The 21662-nt window shown below is 57.1% G+C and overlaps 1 protein-coding gene across 3 annotated transcripts in view; it reads left to right on the top strand.

Moving 5' to 3' along the window:
• CFAP46 (cilia and flagella associated protein 46) overlaps positions 1–21662 on the top strand; it is a 96450-nt gene that overhangs the window by 2092 nt on the left and 72696 nt on the right. For 2 of the 3 annotated variants that reach the window (XM_043597948.1, XM_043597947.1), the window contains exons 5-15: positions 1282–1446; positions 2305–2428; positions 3172–3266; positions 4017–4127; positions 6643–6742; positions 12765–12863; positions 14577–14767; positions 19511–19739; positions 19885–20005; positions 21007–21130; positions 21308–21438. In XM_043597948.1, the coding sequence (XP_043453883.1) occupies positions 1282–1446; positions 2305–2428; positions 3172–3266; positions 4017–4127; positions 6643–6742; positions 12765–12863; positions 14577–14767; positions 19511–19739; positions 19885–20005; positions 21007–21130; positions 21308–21438 (1490 nt within the window). The remainder of the gene's footprint in view (positions 1–1281; positions 1447–2304; positions 2429–3171; positions 3267–4016; positions 4128–6642; positions 6743–12764; positions 12864–14576; positions 14768–19510; positions 19740–19884; positions 20006–21006; positions 21131–21307; positions 21439–21662) is intronic. The other variant, XM_043597950.1, reaches the window with a different exon arrangement.

The following is a 21662-nucleotide window of genomic DNA, read 5'->3' as shown; positions in this document are numbered from 1 at the left end:
GCCCGGGCCAAGGCCTCGTATCTGTGGTGATTTGGCTAACGCTCCAGCACCGTTTTCTACTTAATCAGCGTTTCGGTTTTCAAGAACTACTCTCGAAGCTGTTAAGCTTGCATACGAACTGATGTTCCTACAACCTACTTAAGTAGGATCCAACATTTAAAGGAGGTTCAGGTGTAAATAAATCCCAGATTCACGCATCCGGTGATCTAGTAGGTGCTGCTCACGGCCCCCTCTGGCAGCCCCTACTGTGGGTGCTGGGGTACCGGGCCCAGCCCCACAGACCCTCCTCACTGGGGACGTGTGCTAAGGGAAGTGGGTATTTCAAGGGGACCATGTCCTGGAACCGTGAAGCGGGAGTGGCAGGCAGCCTGCATCCAGGGGATCTTGGGGGCGCCTGCAGACTGCCTGTTGGGCGACCGGCAGCCTTGGCGGCTGGCAGGACCGTCTTTACAAATAGACGAGGGTGCAGCTTGGCAGAGAACGAGAGGGGCTCCGAGTTAGCCCCTTGAAGGAGCAGACAGCCTCGTTTTGTTGCCGTGCCCTGGGTCCTTCCTCCATCCGGGGTAAGAGCGGGCATCCACGGCGCTCGCCCACCAGGGGAGCAGCGTGGACCGCCGGGCGCCTGGAGTCTTGCAAGGCAGAGCCGGCCCCTTGGAGAGGCCCGAGCGAGAAAGGCAGATCAGCCGCTGTGATTCTCTTGCTCGGCACCTGCTTCCAGCCCTCAGGAAAAAGCCCAGCTTCCGGGGGTGTCCCTGCTCCCCTCTTCCTCCCCCACTTGGCTCTATCGTGTGCAGGTTTGGGAGTTTTGCTCCCTAAAGATTTGCTCTCCTTCTTCTGCCTGCCGGACCCTGCACCTGCACTGCTGTCCCGGCTGATTGCTCATCGCATGTCAGGTCTCAGCAGGATGTTGCTTCCTCCAGGAGGCTTTCCTTGATTCCCCCTCCTCTTGCCCGTTCTTGTCTATTCCTTGGGAACCAAAGGAGACCTTGCTGACTGGTGCATTTTCACAGGGAGCTGGTCACTTTTGGATTGACTGAATGAGTGAAGGGGTCTCTGGGCTCAGGAGTCATGTGGCGGGGTGACCATGGCCGGGGCTGAACTTGGAGCCACCAACCCCTTCTGGGCAGGGCGCCCGTGGCCACCCCAGGGAGGGTTCTGCTCACTCTGGCAGTGTTGGCCGGGGGCAGCTCAGATGCTGCTGCTGCCATCTACTGGAGACGCCCGAAGGGGCTGGGGACAGCCTTGTGGCCTAGTCTCAGACTTCCTCTGCTCTGGTCGCAGGTATCACTTCCTGGTATATAACGCATCTGTCCTCTACTGGCAAATGGTGAGGCCGTTTCTCAAGCCGGGATATCATCACCATCTGATCTCCAGCCTCTCCCAGATCGTAAACGTGTTAAACCAAACCGAGGAGGAAGACGAAGAGTGGCAGGCAGAGCTGATGCTGTGAGTGGAGGTGGCCCGCCCGGCCTCGGGTCCCTACCCGACGGCCCCGTGCAGCCTCTGACCCGCTTCCCCTCCACCTTCACCGGGTGGGACTTACACTGCAGGGTGCAGGGCATTGCTTTGGACTCTGTAGTTAGAAGTGCGTGTTCTGTGCGCTTGTCTAATGATATCTCGGGATGAAATCGCAGCGTGCTGATCATGTGGGTGTCACAAGCTGAGCGTTCAGACTCAAAACGTAGGAAATGAAAGCTTGTGTCACAATCCTGGTTCGTGGTTCTAAAAACTTCGTTCCGTAACTGTTAATGCAGTAGACATTTTAGCAACGTAAACTCAGCCCGAACGGCCCTGTTTAGGGAAGCACACGCCAAGGCATCACCACAGGGACGGCCCTGAGGAGCCACAGTGAGATGTCAGCACGCGGTCTTTGTGCGGGGAGGAGTGAGCAGCGGCCAGATTCACCCCGTGTTTGGGGAGTGCCGTGTGCGGGCAGCGGCCGGGTGGGTGTCCACGAGACGAGCCGGAGGGTCTGCCCTGAAGTTGGAATCAGGAACCTAGACGCTTTCTTCACCTGCTTTATGGCTACGTGGGGAGATTTTAAGAGAAAATCAATACGAATATGATGTTTTTTTGAAAAAACTCATTTTAAACGTCTTAGGGAGTTTCGGTGCGAATATTCCCTTTTTCCCTCCTGCCGGGAGTAGGTGTGCTCTCTCGGCCCCGGTGAGCCGCACCGGGGGCCGAGCCGTGTGACTTCCTGAAGCTTGTGTGATGTGAAAATAATAAATGCGTACTAACCTGGTTATTAGACACGTGCAGCAAAAAACAATTCCGTCACGTCCAGCATTTTGCATCATCCAGGGAGCTTCTGGAGTGTTATCTACAAGCTGGGAAAAAGGAGGAGGCCGCGAAGTTTTGTGCCACCGCAGCGCCCTTTATAAAAGCTAACGTGCCCCAGAAATACCGACACATCTTTTCTGTTATGGTAAGCTGGCGTGTTGAAAAACGGAGGCAGAAGTGATTTTCTTGAGTGTCATTTTCAGAAAACGGTGTAGACAAACAGCCCCGTCCACCCACTGAGAGGCACAAAAGCATACACACAGTGCACGTGCGTCAGCAAAACAAAACAAAATCTTTTGCTTTCATCGTGATCTTTGAACACTTCACTCGCAGCATCATTGAATTGAAAAGGGTCGCAGAAAATGTGTTGCGCTAAAGTCGCTGTAAAGCCCAACAACCTGTGTGAGGAGCATCATCGACCACTCACTTCCGTGGGGAGACAGCGCGGGTTGGCTGTGAAAACCGAACATGAGCACAGTTAATGAGAAGACACTTGCTCATTCCAAATACTAGTTTTTTTTTAAATTTTTTTTTTCAAAGTTTATTTATTTTTTGGGGGACAGAGAGAGACAGAGCATGAACGGGGGAGGGGCAGAGAGAGAGGGAGACACAGAATCGGAAACAGGCTCCAGGCTCCGAGCCATCAGCCCAGAGCCCAACGCGGGGCTCAAACTCACGCGAGATCACTCGAGATCTCGCGAGATCGTGAACTCACGGACCGCGAGATCGTGACCTGGCTGAAGTCGGACGCTTCACCGACTGCGCCACCCAGGCGCCCCCCAAATACTAGTTTTAAAGGAGGATGTATGTAATATAACAACGGACACCTGGACCTCTACCTAATCATTTGTTTAAATCAGTTAATAGCTCAATTCCGTTTGACAACAGGTGCGCCATGAATTACTGGATGAGCTTCGGCTAAAGGAAGAAAAGAGAACCTCCATAAGCCTGTCCGTCACCTACCACATGAACGTGCTGAAGGCGTAAGTGGTTTAGGAGTTGAGGGGCTGGCCAGTGTCTCTGTGCTGCCTGAGGGGCTGTGGCCGTGCCGGGGTGGCTGAGGCCTGGGCCCGGAGGACGGGCCTCTGCGTTGCCTCCCTTGACTCAGAAGCAGCCAGAGAGGCTGCCATCGGTGAGGAAAGTGGTTGAGGCGGAGACATTCTCCAGCTGGGTGAGACCGTCGGACAGGACCTTCCAGGGGAGGCGTGACATTTGACCCTGACATTGAGAAAAACAACAGTAGGGAATGGGTAAAACCCTGACAGGGGTGGGTCAGAGCAAACGAAGAGTGGAGATGTACCCGGGCACACACCTGCAACAGGGCTTTAGGAAGGGGGGGGATCCACTGTGTGCGAAGAAAGGGCAGTGGGAGACGAGTGTGTGTGAGGGGCGGTGCGTGTGTGAGGAGAGGGCAGATGTCCGGGAGCAGGCAGGTTGCCGACCCAGGGTGCCCGGCAGGGGAGGTACGAAGGGCCAAGCCAGCCCACGAGGGAGCCGTCTTCTGGCTCGGGTCCCGGCAGAGGGTCTGTTCAGGAAGAAAGCTTGCTCTGGGAGTGAGGACGATCAGGAGTAGGAGACGGCCTCTTGGAGAGAGAAGGAACGACGGAGGAGCGATTTTTCAGGCCTTCTGTTGAGTGGGAAACACAGGCTCGTAGACTTGGGAGTTTCTCTTAGGGTAATTTGAACAAATCTGACATGACGTCTCCATTATTTAATGTTTGAATCCATTCTAGGAAATTGGATAAACATGAGTTACCTGAAGATGTCAACGCAATTCTGAAGAAGACCTATAAACACTTAAGTTATTACAATCACGAGCGCTTCCCTTCAATCAGAGAGGAAAAGTAAGTGTCTCCAGTTCCACACGTCCGTAATCCCTGCGTGAAACTCACAAGTGTAGGAAATGTGAGAAGACAGAAAAGGCCGTCCTAAGTACCGTATGGGCCTCGGCCATTGTGGAGGGTTTCATATATTTCTTCCCACTGTCTTTTTTTGGTCTTGAGGTGTGTACTGTTTGGGGAGCATTCGGGACACGTAACTGCATGTTGGACTCTAAATCAAATTTGACTTCTTTTTTTTTTTTTTATTAAAAAAAATTTTTTAACGTTTATTTTTGAGACAGAGAGAGACAGAGCGTGAACGGGGGAGGGTCAGAGAGAGGGAGACACAGAATCTGAAACAGGCTCCAGGCTCTGAGCTGTCAGCACAGAGCCCGACGCGGGGCTCGAACTCACGGACCGCGAGATCATGACTTGAGCTGAAGTCGGCCGCTTAACCGACTGAGCCACCCAGGCGCCCCCAAATTTGACTTCTAGGCGTAGGTGCCTTTCAGGTCATTACAGCATCTTACACCCCGCATTTCAGTGTCCCAGTTCTGTGCCTTCCAGAATCCTCTCGGTGCTGTTTGAGTTTAGGATAAGTCCCGGGTCGGATTCCCAGGAGTGGGTAGCTGAGCCAGAGGCTGACAGAATGAACCAGAATGTACTTTCCAGTTTATTCCCGCAGAGATGATGGGTTTGCTTCCCAATCCACGGTCACATTGTCACGTTGACATAAAAGGACGGAGCGAGCACAGCCACACCCCGTTGGCGTGGCTGCTGCAGTTACCCTATCGCTTTGTGATCCGTGTGCGCGTCCCCCAGGATCACTGAGGTGTGACCCTCAGCCGTGTCTGGGCCCTTTGAAGTCCCGCTGTTGAGAATTGATAAATTGATAAATTGATAAATCCCACCGATTTTCTCATCAACTCTGCACTCCGAACACGTGAAACATCCTGGCCCTTGTCCACAGTGATTATTTATATACTTTTTCCATCCATCATTTGTTAGTTGACTTGAGGGTGTTATGGGTGGCATTGAGCCCCCCCAAAAGATCGTTCAAGTCCTAACCTTTGCTGCCGGTGAACATGATCTCATTTGGAAATAGGGTTTTGTGGATGTAATCAAGTCGAGATGGGATCACACTGGATGAGGATGGGCCCCGAGCACTGACTTTTGTCCTTATGAGAAGAGGGAGGTTTGGGGCACGGATGCCCCTGGGGAGGAAGGCCGGTGACGATAGGGGCAGACACGGGAGAGCCGTGTTCACAAGCTGAGGAACACCACGGATGGCCAGCAAACACCAGAAGCCGGCAGAGCAAGGAAGGATCTTGCCCCGGAGCCGTCAGAAGGGGTGTGGTCCTGGGACCTGCATCTCAGTCTCCAGGTCTCTAGAACTTTAGAGATTAACTTGTTGCTGTTAGGCCACCTCGTTTGGGGTAATTCGTCCCAGGAGCCCTAGAAAACTCATAGGCGGGGTCTATTTTCAGCTGCTACGTCACAAACTGTCACAGACATGGGAGCTTCAACAGTGCACGCTGATGACCTCCCTGTGCCCGTGGGACAGGGATCCGGGCACAGCTGCCATCGAGGTGTCAGCAGGGCAGTAGCGGTCTCTTCTGAGACCCGACTGAGCAGGGGCATTATCAGCGCCAGCTACGGATTCCGGACTAGCACAGGAAGTCAGCGCTGTTTGGGGTCTGGCCACGGAAGCGGCCTCTGTTCCTGTTGGTTAGAAGCGAGTCTCGAAGGGAAGGGATCACACAGGCCATGGGCACCAGGGTGTGGGGTCACTGGGCATCCTGAGGCAGCTTGTGTCTAGACGGGATGACCGGGGCCACAAGATGTCTTGGGTTCACTGTCACTTCGTGTATGAGCTCCTCCACTGCTCTTGAATTTATACAGAGTTAATGGGCCGGGGGTGGCCTGGGTATGCATTTTTAAAATGATTTTCATCATTTTTTTATTTCAAATTTAACATGTAATAATTGTAGAGAGTTTGAAAATGAATCGATGTCAAATTTCAACATGATCACGTAGGCTTTCACCTGCTTTTCCCATATAAATTGTGAACACGTTTCTGCATCATGAAATACTCTACAACGGAGTTCTCCACATGGGTTTTCAGACCCTCGAGGCGGTCAGTGAGGACACCTCGGGTTGTGTGAACCTCGGGTTGTGTGAACCCAGGCACACACTTTTGAAGGCGGACGCATGTGTGCACATGGATGTGTGGCGTCCCCTCCGGCGTCCTCTGCTAGGGCTGGGCCCTCCCTTGGGGGGTCTCACTACTCATATGAGCGGCCCCAGGGGAAGTTTCTAGAAATGGGTCTCTGGGGCACCCGATGGTGCAGAGCCGGGCCTCCTGCTGAGCTTGGATCGAGGGGGAGGGGCGGGTCCATGTGGCCCGGGAGCACCGAGGGGCAGCACGTCAGGGGGCCGGGCCTGCCGGGGCCTTGGAGCCCCGGGGACTGCAAGGTGAGTACGGGGTACGTTCTGTCACCTCTGTCCATTCATTGCTCTCTCGTTTCTTGGTTTCCAGAATTCTTTTGCTTTTTGAACTGGCTCGTCTTTCCTTGACCTTGAAATGTGAGCAGATCTCCTCTGACTGCATCTCCGACTTGAAGAAAATCGACAGCCAAGTAAGTGACCGATGACTGTGGCACGCAGTGCCTCCTCCCTGGGATCCAAACACAAAAGGCAAAAAAACAGGAAGAGGAATTGGAGCGGGCCTCGCGGGGAGGGTCTGGAAACAGGCGCCTGGTAAACGCCTCCCAGTTTTCCTCACATGCACGTCACGTCGTTGAGATGATGTGATGTTTGCATCACACGCTGTTCCCGCCGTCCCTGGCACCGACCCGTGTTGCCACCGGCTGTTTGCACGGTCCACTCGAACGGCTGCACCGTTATTTCGGGATATTCGCGGTCCGAAACTTACTCCTCGGCCGCGTTCTTGGACGTTCGAATCTTGTTATCTTTTGCTCTTACATGAACATTTTGTGCCTGAAGGTTTTATCTGCACTTAGGGTTTCTCCCTAGCATAAGGTCACTGACGGGAAATTACTCTGGAAGTTTCGCTTTCACGATTTGAAAATGCATACTGTAATATTGCCCTCCAAAGAAAAATTTACATTCCCGCCAGAAGTTTCTAAGCCAGCTTCAGGTTTATGTGTTTTAGCAAGGGCTCTCGCGCAGAGCAGAGGCTATTTAGCGGTGGCGTGGACAGTGTTGAACACGGTGCCCGGTGACCAGCAGAGGCCGTGAGGGCCGCTGCCCGCGAGGGTGAGGAGGTTGGAGGGACCATTCGCTCGGGTTGGGCGGTGGGGGGGGAGGCACTTCTTGCACTTTCCATTGAGCACCTGCTGTGTTTAGTCCCAGATTACCCGTGGGTCCCGGATACCAGCGGGTCCTGGGGAGTCTCCCTCCAAATAAAGCTCTAGAGTGCCGCCCCTTCCGCGGTGCGGAGAATGGGACACTTGGTTTGGCAGAGGGGAAACCAGTCGTGTTTGTGGTTCTGTGGATCGGGAAATCGTTCTAAAAAGGGAAATAAAACTTCACTTGGACCTTGACCGGCTGGTAGAGCGTGGATAGGGCAGTGGGGTGGGGGTGGGGCTGGAGACCGCCAAGGCCAGAGAGCGGGGAATGAAGAGAGCGGGCGTACCTATTTGGAAGCACTTCTGGGTTCTTTTGCGGGCTGTTCCTGTCTTCTGTGTCCACACACAGTGGCCCAAACTTAGCATCGGGATCCCACCGGCTTCCGTCGCTCACCAGCTGAGTGACACCCTCGGGGTATAGTTTTTTGTCTCTGTACGGAGCCAGCAGGGACGAGACCGCTTTCCTGGGGCCGCTGTCGGAGTCCAGTGTTCTGCCTGTGGTGAGGGGGGTGGTCCTTGCTGCCGTCGGCGGCTTCTTGCAAAGGTGGGTCACGTGTAGGCGGCGGGGCCCTCACCACCCTGCTGCCTCCGGGGGAGGTCCCTCAGGGACTCTCTCCCCAACTCTGCCCAGCCGGCCCTGCGCGCCCAAGCTCGGAGGTGGCCTCCCTTCGGGCCGCCTGCCGAAAGCGATCTCCAGCAAGAGGAACATCCCTCCTGGGGGGGTGTTATCCCTCCTGGTGCTGCCATCTGACAGGGTCAGCGGGTGCTATCAGGCCTGTGGCATCTGGAAACGTCCAGTGCCCGTTCTTGTTTATGTAAATTTTTCACTCGAATGAGGCGGGCTCGGCGAAGTGCACCTCAGAGGTCAGCGCCCCCTTTCCTCGCTGGTCTTTCCAACACCCTCGGTATTTATTGGTGCTGGATTTTGTGAATATTCTGCGTGTACTTGAAGTGGATTCCTTCATTTTTTTTTAATGTTTGTTCATTTTTGAGAGAGAGAGAAACAGAATCTGAAGCAGGCTCCAGGCTCCGGGCCGTCAGCACAGAGCCTGACGCGGGGCTCAAACTCACGAACTGTGAGATCGTGACATGAGCCAAAGAGTAGGGCACCTACCCGACTGAGCCACCAGGAGCCCCTAACGCGGGTATTTCTAATATCACTTGAGAAAGAGCGCACTGTCCTATGTCATATGTCACCCCACTTCTCAGCGTGATGCCTGGCCCTGGAGAGGTGCTCTGCGGATTTTTGTTGAACAGATGGATGGGTGTTAAGATCATTCCAGTCTCTCTAAAGCGGGCACGTTCAGATTCCCATGGTTTGCCAGCTCTGTCTTCGTAGGGTCTCCCTGCAGTGACGGGCAACGTGGTTGGGAAGTCACACGGCTGGGTCAGGCCCGGTCCAGATCCACCCTGGGTCAGTGTGGAGAAGCGACAGCCGAGAGGGAAGAGGCGTCATCGGGGAAACAGGCAGAGCGCGGTTTCCGGCACTGACTGTAATGCCTGATGTCTTACTATCCTCTTAAGAGGAGAGTGAAACAAAAGTAAAGCGAACACAAATGCGTAGTTCTAAGTGATCGTTCAGAAATGAGTGGACCTTTTCTTAAAAGGGGGAAAGGATACGAAAGGGACATGGCGAAAGAAACGAACTTTTTCTGGCCAAGATGGAATAAAAGGCCCCAAGCCTGAAACAACGAAAAAACCAAACAGTATGTGAAACGCTACATTTCAGGACACTGAACGATAGATGATGAAGGGAAGCGAAACCAAGAGGTGGGGAACAGACGGGGTGGGTCTTAGCATCGTCCAGTTTACCGCCTGGGGAGTTTGTAGACTCGGCGGGCGGAGGGGAACACGGGTGCAGCCGGTGGCAGTCTACCGGATGGAGACGAGCTGCTGGTCAGGAGGACGAGGCGGCCCCAGTTCACGGGACCGAGGACCAGAGAGGAGCCAACCGCACGAAGGGAGCTGTGGAGAGCTCCAGGGGCTCCGTCAAGTCATTAGCCGCGTTCTGATTAGCGCCCGTGTGTGAGGAAACTACACGAGCTGCAGAGAGAATCCCCCAAAAGGAGACCAGGGAGCAATCTTCAGAGGTTACACGGGGCTGAGAGTACTTCCCGGAGTGGAATTTAAAGCCATTAGACCTAGATCCTGGCTTTGTGGCCGCCTAACACACACGTGTGTCACACACAGCATCACCACTGCCAGCTAGCCAGTGCCCGGGCCCCCGGAGCTGCTGTCGCTTTGCAAGCACCCGCGACGCAGGCTGCCGCCTGGGCGCCTGTGCATCGGACATCGGTGCCACCACCGCTACCAGGGTGCTTGCACCCCAGGCCGGGTGCCAAAAGAGATCCCCGTGGACATACCCTGTGGGAGAAAAAGGGATCGGGGGATCCCCAGCAGCCTTCACCACCAAAGACTCCAAGAGACCTTGAAACTAGAGACCAGCAGCCTTGACTGTTGAGGAATCCTATAGTCTTCGCCGATGCTAACCTTGGCTGATGGAGCCGCACAGAGACCGTGACGCTGGGCCTTTCCTAGAACTGTCGCCGCCACGTCCTGTCCACCCACAGGCGAAGGTCTTTCCCCACCAAAGTCTGGAAAAGATGACTACTTTGTCAAATGCACAGACGTCAACACAAGGCCGCAAGAAACACAAAAAATCAAGGAAACGCGGCATCACCAAAGCAACACAGCAATGATCCGGTAGCCTCCTCCAAAGAAATGGAGATCTATGAATTGCCAAAGAATTTGAAACGCTTGTTTTAAGAAAAGTCAGCAAGCCACAAGAGAACACAGATACACAATGAAATCAGGAAAACCACACGTGAGCAAAATGAAAAGGTCGATAGCAATAGAAATCATAAGAAATAATGAAATAGAAATTCCGGAGCTGAAGAATACAGTGAATGCAGTGGAAAGTGCAGTAGAGGGCATCAGTAGCAGACTTGATCAAGCAGAAAAAAGAATGTGTAAACTCAAAGGTCATTTGAAATTACCCAGAGGAGGAGAAATGAAAACGAGTATGGGAAGCCCATGTGAAGCGAAACAGTGTTTGCGTTATGGGAGTCCCAGAAGGCATAGGGAAAGGGGTGGAAACCTGATTTAAAGAAATAATGGTTGAAGTCTCCCCAAATCTGGGGAGAGATATGGTCATCCAAGTACATGAAACTTGTTGGTCGCATAGGGTTCAACCCAGTGGGGACTTCACCAAAACGTATTATAATAAAACTGTCAGAAGTTTTATCGTAAAAATTATTATAAAAGAGAATTCGAAAGCGGCAAGAGACAGTGATTTCATACAAGGGAACTTCCATACGGCCATCAATGGATTTATCAGCAGAAACCTTGCAGGTCAGGAGAGAGCTGGATGATATATTCAAAAACTTCCAAACAAGTGTATTCTATCCAGCAAAGCTGTCTTTTGGAAATGAAAGAGAAATAAAAGGTATTCTCAGACAAACAAAAGCTGAGGAAGTTCATGACCGCTAGACTTGTCTTAGAAGGAATGCTAAAGGGAGTTCTTCAAGCTGAAATGAAAGGACATTAATTAAATATATGACAGTATAATGTTCACTGGTAAAGGTGAGCATATAGTCACATCAGAGTATTCATATTTTAATGGTGGTGTGTAAGCCGCTTCCCCTGGTATAGAGTTTAAAAGACAAAATTATTAAAAATAACACTACAATAATTTGTTAATGGATACAAAACGTTAAAAGATGTAAACTGTGACATAAAAAACATAAAATGTAGTGGGGGGTAGTGAAAAGGTAGAGTTTTTGTACTGATTGGAGTGAAATTGTTTCAACTTAAAATAGATTGACATTACTATACATTTGTAAGGAGCTTTTTGTAACCGTGAAGCACAATGCACAAAAGAGTGAAAGAATCAAATCATCCCACAACGGAGAGCCATCAAATCACAAAGGGAACAAAAAAGCAAGCGAGGAAGAAAGAAACACAGAAGTGCAAAAACCAGCCGGGAAGGAAGATGGCAGTGATCAGTCCTTACCTGTTAACAATTACTTTAAATATAAAGGGTTAAATTCTTCTATCAAAAGAGACAGGGTACTGAATGGGTTAAACAACAAACCAAAACAGGCCCGACTATGTGCGCCCAAGAGACTCACCTCAGCGTCACGGGCACATGTAGATGGAAAGTGAAGACGTGGAAAAGATATTCCGTGTAGATGGCAACCACAAGAGCAGAAGTAGCTGCACTGATACAAAAGTCGAAAAACGTAATGAGACAAAGGGGACCGTCATATGAGGACGTGATGAAGGATGGAGACGAACAGCCTATGAACAGAGAGAGGGCGAGGTCTGCAAGGGTCCCAAGGGCAGGAACCTCTGTCCCTGTAGAGTGGAGGCGGCTCACCCTCCTGGTATATGGACGTGTTTGCCAACCTCGAGGCTCCCCGAACCCTGTACTGTTGGGACGTTATGAGGCTCCCTCCCATAGGCGTGATGCAATTAGTAATCCATCTCCAGCCCCCGCCCCCTCTCTCGGGGGTAGAGGCAGGTCTGAGAATCCCAAGCTTCTAATCATGGCTTGGCCTTTGTGTGACCGGCCCCCACCCAGGAGCCCCCCCCCCCCCGGGAGTCACATCTTTAGGAAAGATGCTCCCGGTCCTCTGCCACTCAGGAGATTACCAGGGTTTCAGGAGCGCTGTGCTGGGAACCGAGGCAGAGACCAATGTTGATATTAACTCACGTCAACACACCTACTAGAATGGCCGCAGTGAGCAGACTGACCGCACCAGATGTGGGAGAGGACGTGGGCGGGCTGGAGCTCTCTGTCCGCCCAGCCGCTGGGGACTCAGGGTGGCACGACACCTTTGGGAAAGCTTGGCAGTCTTGTAAAAAGTGAGGTAGACGCCGCCCCGACAAACCCGGGCTCCTGCTGCGGCCCGCCTCCGCGTCCAGCGAGCAGGGCACTCTCTTCCTAAGCCGGCAGGGGTTAAGTCAAAGAAAACATGTTTGCCAGACTTTATAAGAGTTTATCTGAAATTGGTGCCATCATGTAAAAATTCGATGTCCAGTGAAATGGGCTCTGTCCCCCATGGTTAAAAAGGTAACCAAAAAAGCTGTTTTTGCTTTCTCACTCGAGTCTGCATTTTGGGGGGAAAAGGTTACGTTTTTTAATATATATATTTGTGTTCTCCAGAGGCCTTTTTGTTGAGTTTCTACCTAGTACGTTAATATCTTTAAATGGTTTTTGAAGTTAATGAATGTGTGTGATTTCTTTCACTAAAAACCCCCACGTGTACAAAAACTGTGTGTCCTGTAGGACCCTGGGAAGCTGATTGAAATCAAATGCCTGGAGTATGAATTAGAAGCTTTAGGACTCGAAAGTAAAGTTAAAGTCTACGTCCGAGCAGCTGTTGAGGTAAGTCCTGGAACAGGAGTCAGCGTCACTGAGCGGCTTTGCACGTGTCCTGGAAGGTCGCTGGCCCCGGGTGAGGGGGACACAAGGCCAGCCTCCCATGCCTCGGGTTCCCACCGGTGAACACAGCCTCCCCGGCAGGAGCCCCGCCAGGACGGGCTCCCCCACGGCTCCTGGGCCACCACATAGCAGGCATATCGGGGTCACGCAGCCTGGGCAGAGGGCGGGGCACGGGAATGAGCTCCCGAGAGCCCTCCTGCTGCCCGAGTGGCGGTGCCCGTCCCCGCAGCCCCATGCGCTTGCCCTTGGTCAGGCCTTCGTGTCCCTGTCATGGCTCTTTGCCATCCAGACTCACGTCCAGGAAGGCAAAAGTCACTCCCTACCGCAGCGTGGGGCTATCAGCCACGCGGGGCCTGGAAACCCGAGGGGCTCGGGGTAGGCGGTAAGGTCGTTGCACACAATGGGGGCAGGCAGGGATCTGGGGGTGGGGAGACGAGGGTGGCCAGAGGCTGTTGGGGATTCAGGGATCCCCAAGTGCGTGGGGAGAGGCAGGGGCCCCGGGAAGGGCGGATCCAGGGGACGCCCAGGCGGGCGTGGTGCTCACTTACGGTGACGGCCCCATCTGGAAACTGACGTGGCTGCGGTCAGAGAGGAGGCAGCTGCCCAAACGTGGTGGTGACGTGAGCTCGGTTTCACTCTCCCATCTGCTTACTCAACGCGGTGGGATTTGGACTGGCAGCCAGTGCCAGAAAAGGAGTCCAGAGATCGTTTTAGACCATTCTTTAATGGGAAATTTGCAGCTTAAAAGGAGAAAAAAAGCTGTCGAAGCAGAGATTTGGAGCCTCGTGTTGATTGGAGCCAATGCGGGCACACGTGGGCTTGGCTCCTGGCACCCCCAGGGAGCCCTCGGGCCAGGAGATCGGCGGCCGGGCGCGGGGCCCCGTCCCCCACACCCGCAGCAGGCTCTGTGTGGCGCCTTCATTGCGGCCCGGCGGATATCCGTTCCTCTCGGATTTGCCCGTGTGGCTCCTCTAGCGTTGACCCTCCTGTCTGGCACCTGGTAGGCGCTTGACAAACGCTGTGTAGGAGACGCTTTGCAGGGAACACTTTGGCCCCACGTGTGGTGAGGAGATAGCAGCAGACGGGCGGTGCGTGTGGCCCTGGGGGCCGCAGGGAGTGCTGTGTGGAGCACAGAGCAGCTTCGGGCACCGGTTCACAAGGCAGCGTGAGGGGAGGCCCCGAGGGTGCTGGCAGCCAGAAGCGTGGGACATGGCCGAGTTTAGGACCCGTGGGCAGCCCCCGTGGGCTCTAAGGAGGCGTGGGGCTGGGAAGCCGGTTCCACGCATCTGAAAACGCGGGACCAGAGCCTGTCTGGTGGGAAGGGCACATGCAGCACGGAACAGGGGACGTGTTCTTTGGGTTGTAAATGTAACAGGCCGTGGGCCACAGGGCATGTACGAGGCTGAGAAGTGCACTTGGATGGAATCAATTCACGGAAGAGAACCTCATCCACGGGTGTGCAGAGGCCATTCCGGGCTTTTTAAGGGAGCATCTCGCAGACATTCTTACATCCCTTCTAGAAAAGAGGATGCAGGCCGTTGCCAGAGACAGGCTCAGACCTCGGGTCCCGGCTGGCCCTCCAGCTTCCGGGCCTCGGGACCAGGCTCCCCACGCGGTACGTGGTGCTTCACGGACCGGTCGATGTGTTTTGTGCAGGCCCAGCTGAATATAGTACGGAGACTGGACATCACGCTGCAGCAAGCCGTGCGCCTGGGTGACCCCGGGGTCATCCACGTGGTGTGCACCACCCAGTGGAACGCGTGTCTCCCTTTGCTGCAGCACAACCTGAGACACCACCTGCGGAAGCCGCTGGCCAACGTCGCGGACGTCCTGGAGAAGGTGGACAGGTGGCCTGCGTGTCTTCGTCCTGGGCTGTCCTCTCAGAGACGGGGAAGCGTGGCGGGAGGGGGCCGGGGCAGAATCCCTCAACACCGGGAAAAAGATGAAACCCAACTGACTTCCCCCAAAAAGGGTGCAAGCGGGAAACCCCACCCATATCAGAAAGGGCTTGTGTGGCTGCCGCAGGGATGGAGCCATCCGTGTGCCCCGCGCGGGGCTCGGCGGTCCCCCACCGCCCGCTAATGGAGAGCGGGCGCCCGCCTGGGTCCCGGCACCGAGGGTCCCCGAGCCTGCAGGCACACCTACCTCTCCACTCTGCTTTCAGTAGGCCAGCCGTGGGAAGCGCTGAGAAGGCAGGAGCAGGGAGGGAGGGCGGGTGGGTGTTTAGGCAAGACGGTCCCAGTCGGTCTCCGAAAAACCGAGCCCAGAGAGAGGAGATGGCCCGGGGGCCGGGAGGATGACGCCCCAGGAGCAGAGCCCTCCCTACACGTAGAAGGGGGGCTCATCAGTCCTCCAGGGGCGGAGGTTGTGCCGGGGGACAGCGTCATCAGAGGACCCGGCACAGAGGAGGTATCGCCAGTTGTCAAATGGCCACCCCGCTGTCGAGAACAGCCTGTGGACAGGGCGGGCGCCGGGTGGCACGGAAGCCGCCGTGAGCCGGGAGGGACGGAGCTGTGGGAGGTGGGCAGCAGGCCCACGGCCCCTTGCAGACACCCCGGTCTTGTGCGTCCAGAGCTCACAGGGGTCTCTGGGAAGGTCACCTGGGCTGTGGACAGGGCGTAAACCCAAGGTGGCACCCATTTGAGAGCAGGAGGGCAGAGCGGGCCTTGAAATGCCTAAAGAGACAGGCCGGGCCACGGGAGGAGGACGCAGTCCCGGCCAGTGGTCCCTGGGCTGCTGCGGGGCGGGGGCGACCCTAGGCGGGCACGGGCGCAGGTGCAGGCGGCAGGGGGCGGGGCGGCTGGGAAGCACACGTGCCACATTCCCAGCGTCCTCGTTTTCCATCGGTTCCTTCATTTCACAGACTCTCTAACTCTTCCTTCTCTTTGGCCTGCTTTTAATTTTAATGAGTATATTTCTTATTTCCTATTAGCTTATTTTCATGTATGCCTGAGTTTAGAAAACATCTGGTGGTTTCCCCCTTTTCCTCTGCTAATTCTCCTAAGTGACATTGAGACCCCGCTGCCCCCAGTAGGACGCACGCGTGGGGGCATCCGCGTTGGCAGCAGGCCCTTTAGCCCCGGATGGTGTTTCTTCTGCGGCTGTGAAGACGGTCATGTGCCTTTTCTCTCCCGTTCTTACTGCCTGAATCACGCCGATTGAGTTTTGGGGGTTGAACCAACCGTGCACGCTCTGTGTGGTGCCGATCTTTTCACTCTTTAATGTATTGCCACGTTCGGCTTCCTTCCCGTGATCTGTTAGAGGGTCTTATGCATATGCTCATGAGGACATCGGCCTGTGTTTTCCTCCCTTTGTCAGGGTTGACGTCAAGGTCACGCTGGCTTTATAAAATGAATCGGGAAGCTAGGAAGTATTCTTTCTCCTTAGAAGGTTCTGGGCCTGGGGGCTGTGCCGAGTGGCTGCTTCTGGAGGAGGGTTCCAGGCTGCCGCACTCCCCGTGGCAGGTCAACGCCGAGGAGTCCTGGTGGCAGCTGTCCTTGTCTGTCCTTGTTGAGGGCTCTTGGCAGCTCCTGTCAGTGTCCCCTCGGGCTGACCCTGAGGCCAGAGTTCCCCTGGGTGCAGAGCGCTCAGCCCAGCGAGTGCCGGCCGGAGTGCAGGCCTCCGGCTCCGAGCCGCCTGGCCTCTGGCACCCCGTGTCTCCCCCGGCTTTGTTCAGCGTGGTCCCAAACACCGTGTCCCGCACGTTTGGGGTCGTGTCTCCTCGTGGCCTCTTAGCCGCTGGTGGCCCCCCTGCCTCGAAGGCTCCGGCGTGTGGTGGTGACACCACCTCCCCGGATGCACGGCCTCCCCTTTTCCATCCTCTTAAATCCTGTCCTCTGTGTACCTCGAACGCGCGGAGCACGGCCTGGCAGTGTCAGGTGGACCGCTGTCTGTCTGCCTTCCATCACTGTGACCCTCTGCGTGGTGCCTGGAGCCCCGCAGCCTCTGCGCTCCGTGTCCTGCTGAGCTGGTCTTCGACCTCACGTCTTTCCGCTCATCCCTTCTGCTTCCTGCGGCTCCTTCCCTGCCTTCCTCGAGGTTAACTTTTAGAATTCTGTCCACGTCCTCGGCTGTACTTTGCAGGGGGCGGGGGGGGGGGGGCGCCTCTCAAGGGCCAAAAATACGGGTCCTCGGGCAGCAGAGTCCGTGAGGGCCAGTGGCGCACCTGACCCCGCACCCCGCAGGCAGGGCCCCCGCAGCCCTTCTCTCCCTCAGCCCGCTCCCTGCCTCCGTGCCGTCGTGGCCGTGGGCTCCCCTCGCTGAAGTGTGACGTCTCCCACGTGAAGACGTGTCCACTTCACCTTCAGTGCTGTCGTCTGGTCTTGGCGGCCAGTGGTTTTCTTCAACAAGGAGAACGTTTCAGAGGGAATCGAGGGTTTCTTGGCTTTGCCTCCCTCTTGGCCGGTCCCGCTGGGTGTCTCCTTCCCACACACCCAAGCTCCCACCCGCTTGATCTCAGCCCTAAGAGCTTCTGCCGTGTTGACCTGAAATGGCTTCACCTCATCCCCATGAGTATTTTCACCGGTCACCGGATTCTGGGTTCAGGGACAGTTTTCCCCTTCAGACACTTTGAAGACGATGTTCTGCTTCTGGCCGTCACAGTTCCTGAGGAAGACGTGCGCTGTTTTCAGCGTCGTTCTGTGTGCCGGGAGTCTTTCTGCTTCTTCTGTTTTCAGAGTTTTGGTCGTGGGATTCCTCAGAGCCTTAAAGAATCCTCCTTGGGTGGGCTGCGATGCCCGGATATGTGACCGGACATCTCAGGTTTGCGGAGTTATTGGCTGTGACTTCGTCCTTCTCGCTCTCCGCCTCCCGGGACCTGGGTTTCGAGTGCACCCTCGATACTGCCCACAGGTCCCCACGTCTCCGCTCGTTTTTACATCTTGTTCAGTCTGTCCCTCTGATGGCTGATTTCCTTCCGCCGTCTCCTGTGTGCCGTGAGCCCTGAGCAGGAGTTTTCCCCTCGCGTGGTCTAGTTCCGAGCTCAGGTGCCTCCCGTGTCTGCATTTCTCCACCTCCCCTGAGATTCAATATCTGTTCTGTCCTTAGTATTGTTTTCCTTCAGGTTTCTGATATGTTTGTACTTGTATTGTAATACGTGCATTAGTGGATTTATCTGGTAAACTCAACATGTGGTCCTTCCTGTATCCTGCCTGTGGGTCACATTTTTCTCGTCCTTGCTCGCCTGGTATGCACTGAACACTGTGGGTGATATGCTGCGGGGTGCTAGGCTCTGTTGTCCCGTCTGGGGAAGTTGGTTTTTGTTGGAAAGGCGTTGAATTAACCACGTCTGGTGACGAACAGCCTCCTGGTCGTCCGGTCTCTGGTGTCACAGAGCCCCTCCCTCCTGTCAGCCTAGGACTCCAGCCGCCCAGGCTGTGCTCTGATGTCGCCTCCTTGGCACGGCGGCTCCGCGCTCTGTCCCCCGGGGGGCCGACAATCACGGGCTCACGCCTGACGCCCCCCAGGGGCCGCGGTCTCGCTCCGCCGGAGCCCCGTGCCGGCTGCCTCGCATACGTGGCCCCGCTTTGTGGTTGCTGCGTGTCGCAGAGGCACTTACCACCGTCGGAGGATTGCTCACTTCTAAGTCCTTTTCGCCTGGTTCCGTTCCTCCCGTTCTGGCAGCTATGTGCCCTCATTCGAGTCACGGCCTCTTCAAGCGAGCCGTCTGCCAGGTCGTTCCCAGAGTGGGCTGACCCTCCGTGTGGCCCCCTCTGCTGTGTGTGGCACTGGCTGGCCTCGGCCAGCTCCTAAGGTGTCCTCTGTAGCCACCCCAGGACCATGGCCCTGGCTGCCGCCGGGCTTGTAGAGAGTCTGTGGGTGAACCTGGTTCCCCGTGAGGAGCGTGGGCCCTCTCCCGGCACTAACCAGGGCCACGGGGCCTCCCTGCCTCCTCGTCCCTGAGGTCATAGGCAGGCCACGTGGCATTTACGCCTCCACCTGTGCTCAGTTCGTGGGTCCTGTGGAACTTGCGTTCGGCCAAATCTGTTGGATTTGCCAATGCTGGCATCCCAGGGCATGACCCCGTGACGTGGGCTCTCTGCCTCCCGTTGATGGAAAGGCTGTGAGGACCCCTCGCTGATACCCGTAGACACTGGCAGAGGTAGGGTGAGGGCCCATGGGGCACGGTGGCTGTTCTGAGCGTGGGGGGTGCCCCAGCTGCTAAGACCCGAGCGGGGCTGCCTTCGGAGCGGCAAAGAGCAGGCTTCTGGCCGCACGCTGCAGGGGGGGCGGGCTGCAGGGAGCAGTGGGCGTGGGGGGGAGGGTGGGCGGTGCCTGTGGACGGACCAGGTGACTGCAGCGTCCCGAGCTTCCCGAGCCGGCCCTGTGCGCCACCCGGCAGGCCTCACTGGCGTGTCCCAGCTTGCTGCTTCTGGGCCTCGGAGCGCGGGCCCCAGCCGCTCTGGCTTCCGCAGGGCCCTTGCTGCTTGTCCCCCCGTCTGAGTCCTCCAGGCAGCCCGGGCAGGGCCTAAAGGATGCGGGAAAGCCAGGAGCAGCCGGAGGCTCACTGCATGTCTCCCCCTGGGGCGTCTACCGGGAAGCCAGTGCTCCCGGGGCCCGCGTGACCCTGTCCCCCCCCCCCCCGCCCCCAGCCTCATGGTCCTGCTCCGCTGCCAGGTGCACATGGAAATGGTGCACATAGAGGAGGACGAGGACCGGCTGGAGCCGGCCATGCGGCACCTGCAGAAGGCCATGCGTCTGGACGGCCTGGGCCTCTACCAGGACCAGCTCAGGATGGCCTTCAACCGGCTGTATCTGTGCACCAGGCTGTACCAGTGCCCTGAGCGTGCCGAGGACAAGGCCATCGTGGCCATCGAGCAGGTGCTGTCATCACGGCCTTTGTGGGGTTGGCCGGGGGTGGGGGGGGGGGCTGGGGCCCTGCGGGAGCCCACGTGCCTCCTTGGAACAGCCCGGAGACAGTGTCGCTTCTGGCGACGTGAGAGCCCACTCTTCCTTCCTGCTGCAGGCCAAGAAAGCTATCCCAAAAGACAGCGTCAGGAAGAAGCGGGCCCTCCTAGTGAACGCGGGCCTGGCCCTGGCCCCCGACACCTTCCAGATTGTGCTCGACAGCGAGAACGAGGCCAAAGGTAGGCCGGCTTTCTCTTCCAGAGCCCGGGGGCCGCCTGAGCCTCGTGCCGTCTTGAGGCAGACGCTCAGCCTGGCGTGTGGGGGCCACGCCGTGCCGGCCGAAGGTCCGAACCTTGAGGCGTGCGGTCTGGGCCTCTGAAAGCACCAGTCTGGAGGGGGCATGGCTGCAGCCCCCCTGTGTCTTGCAGGTGGCAGTGTCCTCCGTGCCTTCACCTCATCCCCGTGGAGACACAAATAAGGCCACATTCTGAGGTTCTGGGGGTTAGGGTTCATCATAACTTTTGGGGGGCCCAGTTCTGCCCACTGACCCGCCAGGCACATCACATTCTTGAGGACGGCGGCTGGGTGCCCGGCTGGGGGGCCCCACCGAAGGCCGCCCCGAGGCTCCCCCGGCTGTCATGCCCCAGCGGTGGGGAGAAGACGGCTCTGGGACGTGGCCCTCTGTGGCCGTGGGGCTCATTGGGTGTGGCCGCCCTGGCTTTCCACTGTGCCCTGCAAGTGTCGGCAGAGTCCTGAGGTGCTCCGATCGGTAAGAGCATTGCTGGCCGGCCGGGAGCCCAGCCGGAGAAGGCACCCCGGCCCTGCAGGGTGAGGGGCCCCGGGGGCGGGGGGCTGGCTCCTGGAGGTGGCTGGAGTGTTGGCTGAGAGGGGCACGGCATGTGCCACACGCTCTGTGCAACTGTGCCGGGCAGCCCCGCGCTCGGGGAAGCCAGGCTCTCCGTGGCTTGCGCTTCGTTTATCAAAGGCAGCCCCCGCCACCCAGCAGACCAGAGGGCCAGGCCGCGGGAGGGAGCGGGGGTGTCGGGCAGGGCCGGTGTGAGGGAGCGCCCTCCGGAGGGGCACCAGCTCACGCCTGTCCAGAGCGCAGCGCCCCCGGGCTGCTGCGTGTGGGGGCGGCACCCCCCTGGCACCAGGGTCCCCGGGACGGAGGTGCGGCCCCTCCCAGTCCTGGGCCCCGGGACACCGGACGCCAGCCTTGCCCTTCCATTTCCGCCCGCAGTGTCTACAGGGAAGACCAGGGGCCGGTTCAGCTTCCTGTTCGCGAAGGCACGGCACCACATCGTCAGCGTGGACAAGGCCGCCGGGCACTTGTGGCGTCTGGGGGGCGAGAACGCCAGGGAGCGGTGGGTGAGGTGGCGCCCCCGGCCGGGCTAGCGGGACACCCGCCCCAGCGGGGAGGGGCGCGGGCACCCCCCACAGGGCGAGAAGGGCCGTGGCTCGCGGCCCCCGCGGTGGTGCCGGGTGGCCTGTCACGAGCGACACGCGCGTGCGCTCTTGTCTCTTGGCTCCCCGGCGAGCAGAATACAGATCTGGGCCGAGCTCGCCAAAGTCGCCCGGAAGCAGGGGGTGTGGGACGTTTGCCGGACAGCGTGCCGCTTCTGCCTCCTGTACGACAGCGTCAAGGCGAAGAAGCCGGCACGGCTGAAGAGAGGTACGAGGCACCAGCCAGGGTCGCGTGTTCTCCGAAGCCCGGAGCCGGACTGTGCGGCCGCCCCTGGGCAGGGGCCGGCAGCCCCGATGACCAGTGGGGCGGCTCCTGCCGGGGGCCGGGTCAGCGTGCACGTGCTGGAAGCAGGGGTCCTGCGATGGAAGGGACTCCCAAGCGTCACCGTGACCCGCCGGACCCTGTGCAGCCGGGCCATTGTGCCTTTGCTC

This window comes from Prionailurus bengalensis, chromosome D2, assembly GCF_016509475.1.
Source record: "Prionailurus bengalensis isolate Pbe53 chromosome D2, Fcat_Pben_1.1_paternal_pri, whole genome shotgun sequence".
NCBI classification, from domain to species: Eukaryota; Metazoa; Chordata; class Mammalia; order Carnivora; family Felidae; genus Prionailurus; species Prionailurus bengalensis.
The sequence above is the reverse complement of the archived record's forward strand: the minus strand, read 5'-3'. Positions and strand labels throughout refer to the sequence as shown.